General features: G+C 37.7%; 1 protein-coding gene across 1 annotated transcript; it reads left to right on the plus strand.

Moving 5' to 3' along the window:
* Nucleotides 1-6,701: 6,701 nt before the first annotated feature.
* Nucleotides 6,702-8,946, plus strand: LOC145803622 ((-)-alpha-terpineol synthase-like). Its single transcript, XM_082896939.1, has 3 exons — nucleotides 6,702-6,877; nucleotides 7,267-7,405; nucleotides 8,716-8,946. The coding sequence occupies exons 1-3, from the start codon at nucleotides 6,702-6,704 to the stop codon at nucleotides 8,944-8,946; spliced, it is 546 nt and encodes a 181-aa protein (XP_082753065.1).
* Nucleotides 8,947-9,405: the final 459 nt, after the last annotated feature.

Below are 9,405 nucleotides of genomic sequence, written 5' to 3' on the forward strand. Positions count from 1 at the left end.
ATCAAAACAAAAAACATGGTAGTAAATACACACACTGAGAATTTCTGGGTACGTGTCAGCAAGTAGGCTATACAAACACTACCAAAAGCCATTTTACAGGTACAAACTGGAAGAATCGGCACCTAACCATGTAGGTTTCTGGACTTTCACCATGGATATAAAGGCCAACACAAAAACCACAACCACACCCCTAACCGCTTTTCCTCAAAACGATACTTTTAAATGCAATGAGTATAAACCTATGTTCAAATTAAATGCATAAGTGAATGGGTTTCAATTAACCTAGTTCTCATGCAATTGCTACAACAATCAATACTATCCTCTACCGATAGCTAAAACAGATATCTCTATTCAATAAATAAGTTTCAAGAGACTGATCAAATTTCATAATCTAAACAGAGGAGTAAAGCTTCTTCCAAGATTCCATCATTTTCTCCTTGTTTCCAAATCAAGAAATCATCAAGGTGTTTTCCATAATACCAAAACAAATATTTCTTTCAACATTCATATTTTAAAAGCAACTTCCTCAAGTCCCAATACCATAAACAATTCTGATATCATTTCCAAGAAAACATCCAAAAATCCCTCATTTATAAATCAATTCAAACCTAATTTAAACCTAAGTCACTCTAAGTGCTACCCTATTCAAGGAGCACATAACGAAATTAAATATCATGTAGAACATTAAAAAATTCCCTACTTCAAAGCAAGAAGAAAAGATGAGCAAATCCCCAAACTTGACGAAGACGAAAACTCAAACTTTTTATATCAAAATGACCCTCTGGTCGAGCTCTACTTTTAATCCTAAAGCACGAATACCGAGAAACCAATGGATTGAGAAAGATCGGAAGATTTATACAAGAATTCTAGTGAGAGATAAGAGCAAAGAGATTCTCGATATTTGTAGAGAGAGCTTCAAAAAGTTACTAAAAAGTGACTTTCCTCGTAGCTTTATAGAAACAGACTGCTCGAGCAAACAAAACACCACTCGAGCTTTAGATACAGCACACCGCTCGAGCAACCAAACCTAGGCTCGAACAAAGAACCCAAACTCCAATAAGATTATCCCTGCATAACAGATTGCTCGAGCGAACAAAATGCCGCTAGAGCGATGAACGCTCTACTTCCAAAAATTCAGACTGCAAACCCAGAAAGTATGAGAAACGAAAGACCACTAGAGTGACAAAAACACCTCTCAAGCAAACTGAAAACAAAACAGTCAAAACCTCCCTAGACATACTCAACCCAACCTGTTCAAAACATCGCCTAATAGATCCCAAACTCCACTCAAATGATAATGTTGGACCAGAATAGATATCAATCACATCAACAAGTATAAAATTCATACAAAAGAGTATAAAAGGATCGGGTCTTAACCCGGGTCGCTATATTGTGAGTCATGCTTTGGAGTTTCCATTACATTGGGCAATGCCAAAATTGGAGGCAAGGTGGTTCATTGATAAGTGGACATGAATGCCAAGTATTCACCAAGATGACCTCAAACAGGCATCAAGGTAAATAATCACTTCCAAGAAATGAAACTAAACCGCAGGAAAATGCTATTCTACTAGGATATTTATACATAATGATATGGCAGTTTCATTTATATAATTACCAAACTGAAAAAGGTTATTCCAGGTTGGTTTGAAAAATTTTAATGACTTCAAAATGTATTTAAATTTGACTTTTCTATCTTCCAAACTCATCTCAAGTGAGGTTTAATCGAGCCAATAACAAGTTGAGTTCAACTAACTTGATATTATTTTATTTTATAGGGCGTATACTTCTCAAATTGAGTATTAATTTGTTTAAGTTTGATTTGAAAACTTAATGAGTTTTGAAATGTATTCAAACTTGGATTGTTTAAATAAGAACCCGATCTCAAACGAATTTTTGATGAATCCAACACAAGTCGAGTTCAAATAGCTTTATTCATTTAACAACCCTATACATAATTCTCAACCAAAATGTGTGAGATTGGCATTTTTTAAATAAAAAATGATTGGTAACTTGAATTTTAGTTTGTCCAAAAGCCCGAATTTGTGCTTGCCGGTCGACCACTCAGACGATCGGTAAAATACTTGTGTACTGCGGTGTAGACGTCCCCGAACGCCCCGAGAGGAACGAGCTCCCGTTCTATTCATTTGGGGTCACTACAGCTCAGGACTCTAAAATTGTCACGGTTCTAAGTCTGAACCAAAGAGTCCAAATCCGGCAAATCGTTTTGAGAAAACAGATTTTTGAAAGAAGTGCCAAACATGGACTGCTTTGCCAGATACAGAGTCGCCACCTAAATATTTTATTTTGGGGGGGAAATTTAGGAAACCCTGACTCGTTTGCCTAAGGCCACGTGTCCGTCATCACCAAAGTTGCCTCGGCTCGGGAACTTGGGTACGATTGGGGAAGGTCACTTCGTGAGCACCCCCGCTCACCCGATCAAAGATCGGCCTCTACTAACCATGATATCTAGTTTTGAAAACATTGTGTGTTCTTATTCCGGTTATTAGCCTAGGTTACTATGTGATGCACACAGCATACAAGTATAGACTGGATCGCCTGAATTGGAACAAAACACTTCAGGTTTGTTTTTGGAAGGTGATTTGCTACTTGCAAGTAGGCTTAAAATGCAGATTTTTCCACCCTCAGGTGGGCTTAGAAAAGATGGTTTTGCCACTATCTAGTGGGATTAAAACAAACAGTTGATGATTTATTCCAATCCGAGTAACCCAACCTTCACCCACAGGCATTCATGCAGTTATATCACATAAGCAATTAGCCTCATGGTAAGCATGCTATTCATGGCAGTCACTCACACGCATGCAAGGATGCTAAAGCATAAAAACTCACCGAGTACTCCAAGCCAAAATAGAAACTCATTAGAAATCCATGCATGAATCCTAAGTATACAGAAATGCCTAATGCAACACATGCAAAAATGCAACTATAGTAGGCTCGGCTATTCTAAACATGGCATATGAGATGCAACAGCTAACAAGTATTCAACTTTAAAATTGAAATACAAATGCAGTTAATATGATGCGCCGAGCCCGGTGCATGCAAAATAGATGAATAATGCAAACATGCTGTCATACAGTATGCTAATTGAAATATGCCCTAATCTAACCATCATAAGCAGGTAAATAAAAGGGAAGAAAAACGTGGGGTTGGAAGAAATACAACACACACACGCACACTTATTACAGTTATGCCCTCGCGCAGAGGGTCCGAATAAATAATACGGTCCCAAATGAAAGAATAGTACAGTCCAAATATTACAGTCCAAATAATGTACAAATTCCTAATTAATTAACAAATTAACTAAGAAAGCTATGAAAACTGGCATGCAAGCCAGGGACTGCCTTGATTCCGCTCCGAGTGATGAATGATGCATGTTCGGGTTGCCTTTGCGCAGAAATCCATGACGATGCCCCAATTAGCCTCTGTTTGCACCTATTCTTGAAATACGTGTCAAGCCTCGGAAGACCGCTGATTCTTGATTTGCTGCAACAGAGAGCAGGAAAGGGGCATAGCAATGTATTTTCACAGATGTATGCATGCCTCGATCCTCATGCCACCAATCACGCATATCGATGCATGATGGCTGAGGGGTCGAAATGCACCATTCAATATAGGATGAATGCACATGAAAACACAACTAAAACCTAACTCCATCATGGACAATCCGGAGTGTCGGTGACTCGGGAATTGAGACACGTTCCGTCACTCGGAGTACGAAATGCACCTCGTTTCTCGTGCCTGGGCTAACTCCTATCCCGAAAACGATGCAATATGCATGACATGCATGAAATGCAACTAAGATACAATCCTAACATACACAATGTTATGGAATGGCATACAAGCTGCACGAGGTAATACACAACCGAGCATACACAATGCTATGGATGAAATGGCATACGCAATGCAATAATGGGCTTACACCAACATGAGAGAGCCTCAGCCACACTCACATAGGAGGCCATCAGATGAAAACAAGACAACACGAAATGCGTGCACGCGTGCACGCAAACCGAGGACCGACCCTCAGGCACCGAAATGCCATTCTAATGAGACATGGCAAAGACATGGAATATGATATGCAAACATGCAAAAATCAGTAGCAAAATGAGGGGGGCAAAACAGCCCCGAAACAAGGCGAAATGACACCCGATGCATGGAATTTCTCCCGAAATGCAAAACTAAGTACATGAAATGGCTTACAGCTATACAAAGCATGCATAATTGGTACATGGAATGAAAATATAGAAGAAAGGAAGCCCTAAAATAATCATTTTTACAGTTCAAAGCATGGCCAAACTGTAAGCACAAATGGGACTAAATTATCATACAAAAATGGCTCCGCAAGGGAGGCAATGAAGCAAGTGGTAGATTCAAAGCCCAAACAGAAAAAAAAATCTTCTACAACACTAAAGAGGGACCAAAAATATGACTACTTACAGTTTATGGAAACCCCCAAAACAATATACAAGTATGCTCACAATGCCATGCAAGGTAGGGCCCAAAAGAGGTCAAAACACAAAGTATACAAAAAATTCACCAAAAAGCCAAAGACCCTTAATGAAACATGACAAGGGGGTCAAAATATGGCCACTTTCAGTTCGGACCAAGGTCCAAAAACAGAAGCTCAACAGGCTAATAAATCATGCAAAAATGGGGACCAAAGAGGGGTATAATGACAAGTGGCACATGGAGGTCCCAAAAAGTGATGAGCCCTTCTTTAATGTTGAATAAGGGCTCAAAATAAGCTCACTTACAGTTTATAACATGCCCCAAAACAGATTACCCATAGGCAAAAAATAACATGCAAGATTAGGGCCTAAAGGAGAGATAAAGAAGGAAGTGCAAGATGGGGACCTCAAATGACAAAATTCCCTTAATGAAACATGAAATAGAGCTCAAATAAAGGGTACTTTCAGTTTTGGTCGGAGCTCAAAACAGCAAGAAAAATAGCTAGAAAAATGTTGCAAAATTAAGCTCAAAAAGAGGGAATTGACACTTACCCTTGGAGACCAACCCTTGGTTGCTTCTTGGCTTGAGAAGTGATGCCTCCTAGCTGCTGTAAAGCTCCCCAAGCTGCTGGAAATGGAGTGGTGGTGGTGATGTTAGGTAGTGGTGTGAAAATGGGATAGGATTTGAGTGTTTTTTGAAGGAAATGAGAGAGATGGAGGGATATAATGCAAGAGGCTCTTAGGGAAATTTTTTCAACCCTCAAGACAGAGCTGGCCAGCCAAGTATATGGACCAAAGAGGGGGAGAAATGGGGGGAAAAAGTGGGGGGAAAACAAGCCAAGTTTCCCCCCAAAAGTTGTTCCCCCCGGATACAGGTTTTTGGGGGGAAAAAAGTATACAGCTGGAATATACATACCCTGAGGATCATGGCCGGCTAGTTTTTGGAGCTGCAGGTGGCCGGCCGGCCATCCCCCATGGCCGGCCGGCCAAGGGTCAAAAAGGTCAAAAGATTTTCTGGCCGGCCACCACAAAATGGTGTCCTCCCAGGTGTCCTCAACACAACCCTGTGGTTCAAAATTGTCAACTGTAAAACAGGAGAGATAATAGGCCATTTTTAGGAAGGGTTCAAAAGGGTCAGGTGGAATTACTGGCCGGTCACCAACTTTTGGTGTCCTCCCATGTGTCTACAACACAAATATGTGGTTAAAAGTTCAAGAAAATGGCCCAAGGGTGTTCAACATTGGCTTGGAAGTGAGAAAAACGGGCGTCGGAAGGCGCCGGAGGATATATAACTGGTTGCTGAAACAATTGCTGGCCTCCCACCCTTCTACGGCCTTCCTGGTGGTGAAACAGAGGTACCTGCCAAAAATGAACGAAAACCGATGCAAAAGGAATCTTCGGGGGCCAAAACGCGCAGTTCGGGGCCCCGAAAACTGCCTGTTGAGCATTGAAAGTGGCATTCGACCACGAAGTGGGTCTCTCAGACCTCAATGTCCCTCAAAAGGGAGTAAATAGGATGCATGCCAAGAACCGGGGCAAATGGAGGTGGTTAAGCGGTCCCGAACCGAGGCACACGGCCTGACGGCTCTGAAAATCGGGAACCAGGCCCTGAAATGGGCAAAATGGCCTACAGCCACCAAATGTAGCCCATGGCCACTGAGAGATGGTCTACGGGACCTCTCCTTCCCTTCACGAAGAGAAAACAGAGAAAACCGAGCCTGGTTCGCAAACCGAGGCAAAGCACAAAAGAGTCCGGAAGTCCGGAGGCAGGGCTCACGGCTAAGACTCTGAAACTTCTGAACGAGCACATTATGCACTATCACCAAGCGCTCAACTGGTGACGTCTGAGTCTCAAGGTCGGTCAAAAATGGGGTGTCTACATGCGGTTGTCACCCTTGTCGACTTCGGTTTTGACCTTCTTGCCAAACGACTGACAAACTAAAATTCGGATGATTTCGGACAAACTTAAATTCAAGCTACCAATCAATACTCTTTTAAAATATCAAGTCACGCTTGCAATGGTAAAATATAAACTTGTCACCTTTTTTAAAAAATAAATAAATGAATTCTGTTGATACATTATTTTATCTTTCATGATATTTTATATAATAATTAATAGTTGGTGGAGAGCATAGGATGGAGAGAAAAGTTGCCCTTTGTTAGGGACAGGGTGATGGAGAATTATTTATGGCCTTGGGAGAGGCTTTTGACCCTAAGTTCCAACATTATAGGAGCATGGAAACAAGGATCAATATATTGGTAACATGTGTTGATGATGTTTATGATGCTTATAGTACCTCTAACTATTCACCAATGTCATTGACAGGTTGGTTACTAGTAGCAGGGAATTACCTTTGCACTAGCCACATGCTTCTTAATTTGCTCTTAGCTAAGATTTTAAGTTTTAGAAAGTATAAAAATATAAAAATCGATTATAGAAGTAGACATAATCTGTTTATATGAGGTGGATTTGTTTATGAGCTTTACATTTATATGAGATGATTGTATTCAATTCTGTAATTAATTTTTGTGTAAATAAAAAAACTGTTTAAGTTTTTAATACAAAATTTCGAAAACACTTTTGCATCTCAGGTGGGATGTCAATGTAGCTAAACGACTTCCGAACTATTTAAGTTTTAAAATATCTAAAAATACATAAATTGATAATAGAATTAGACACAATCTTCTAATGTGTTTATATGAAAGAGGTATATTAATAAGTTCTATAATTAATTTTTGTTTAAATAGAAAAACTGATTAAATTTTTAACACAAAATTTTGAAATACTTCTGTATCTCAGATGGGATGCCAATGTAGCAGAACAACTTCCGAATGACATGAAGATATGCTTCCTTGGTTTATTTAATTCCATTAATGAAATGGCTTATTGCACTCCTAACGAACATGGTGTCCACATCCTGCCATACCTTAAAAAAAAGGTATTCATACGCTTTGTATAGCTTATTTAAGCAACCTACCTTATAATTATTTTGGTCACATTCAAACAAATTGTGTATATTAGCTTACTTAAACTATGCTCAATTTTATACTATTTTTAAAAAAAAATAAAAAAAAAACAAAAAACATAAACATAAAAAACAAAAATGAGAGAGAATGAGAAAGGGCTCAATTTAATTTTTTTCATTAATCTATAAAGTTGACCTCTTGTGTCAATTTGATTCATATAACTCTAATTGTAGCAATTCTACCTTTGAATTTTTTAAGTCATGTCAATATAGTCTAATTCATAATGTCACTTGAGAAAATATATTGAAATCAATGGTCAAAATAGTTCATACACTCTACGAAAAATAATTGAGGGGTTTGCATCCAACTTAAAATAGGGGTAAATTACACTTGGTACGCCTTCACTTTTACCAAAATCTCACTTTAATCACTTCACTTTCAACAGTCAATCTCCTACACTTTAACTTAAGTTGTAATCTCACCCTTCCATTCATTTGTCGTTAACAAAGTTGACGAAATTTGTTATTTAAAATATATATGTGACATTTTTGTTGTTTCATTAGCATCCATACACTTTTATTAAAATCTCACTTTGGTCATTACACTTTTATCAAAATCTCACTTTAGTCCCTTCATTTTCCATTTCCATTAGCTTTATTAATAGTATGTGGGCGGAAAGATGAAATTAGAACTTGATTTAAAGTATAGAGCATTAACTCTTACAATTGAAAGTGAAAAAACCAAAGTGAGATTTGGTGAAAGTGCAAAAGTACTAATTGTAATTTACCCTTAAAATAGTCTATTCCTTTTTGAATGTGCCATTTTACCATTTATTTCCATCTAGGATAAATTACACCATTAGTCTCTGTTGTTTAAGCGAAGTGTTATTTTAGTCCCTATAGTTTCAATTTGAACGATTTGTTCCTACACTTTCAATTTTGTTACAACATGGTCCCTATAGTTTGTTTTGAATTCTACTTTAAATCCTCTAATTTTACGCATGGTTATTTTTGTTCCAAATTCTAACAATAAGTGACGGAGAGACCATATTGCAATACAATTGAAGTGCAGGGATTAATTTGTTTAAATTGAAACTACAAAGATCAAAGTGAGATTTTGCTCAAACTAGAGGGACCAATAGTGTAACTTACTATTCTATCTAATGTCTTAATAGATGTTATCAATAGGATTAAATCAACACAACGTAAAAAATTAAATGACAAATTTGATATAATTTAAACTATAATAATTAAATTTAACCCATGTTTTTTAAATGTTGCAGTGGCAAGATTTATATCAATATTACATGAAGGAGGCAAGATGGTCTTACAATGGATACATGCCAACACTTCAGGAGTACCTCAACCATGCATGGACTTCATCATGTTTATTTTCTTCAAATGCCATAACCAAGGAGGAGTTGGAACGCTTAGAGAAGTACCATGACATAATTAAGTGGTCATCAATGGTTGACTTGCAGATGATTTGGGAACATCATGGGTGTGTAAGCTAATTGGATTGGACTTCCCTCCAATTATCTAATGGGATTGGATTGGATTAGAGAGTTCAATTTAAGGAAATTTGGTTCCATTTCAAATTCATTTTGATAATTTAAACTGTTCAATTTTAGTACATTCTGAGTAAATCATTCATATAAAAAAATCATGTTGATCAAATATTATTAATGTTTAAATTACATTTGTCTTTAAAAAATGAATGAGAAATATAATTTCAAGAAAGACAAATATGATCCAATTATGTTACTAATGATATCCGATCAACTTAATTATTACATGGATAATCTACTCATAAGGCATAAAAAATAAGCGATTCGGATATCCGAGATAGACCCAAAATGGGGCCAAATTGCCCTAAATTGGATCCTCTAGTCCCATTAGAGCAATATATCTCTCTTATATCATCCCAAGTACTTCATAAAGTTATTTACAATTCCTTTTTTCTTTTCTTTTTG

This window comes from Camellia sinensis, chromosome 12 (assembly GCF_055761805.1).
Source record: "Camellia sinensis isolate YWXY chromosome 12, ASM5576180v1, whole genome shotgun sequence".
Taxonomy (NCBI): Eukaryota; Viridiplantae; Streptophyta; class Magnoliopsida; order Ericales; family Theaceae; genus Camellia; species Camellia sinensis.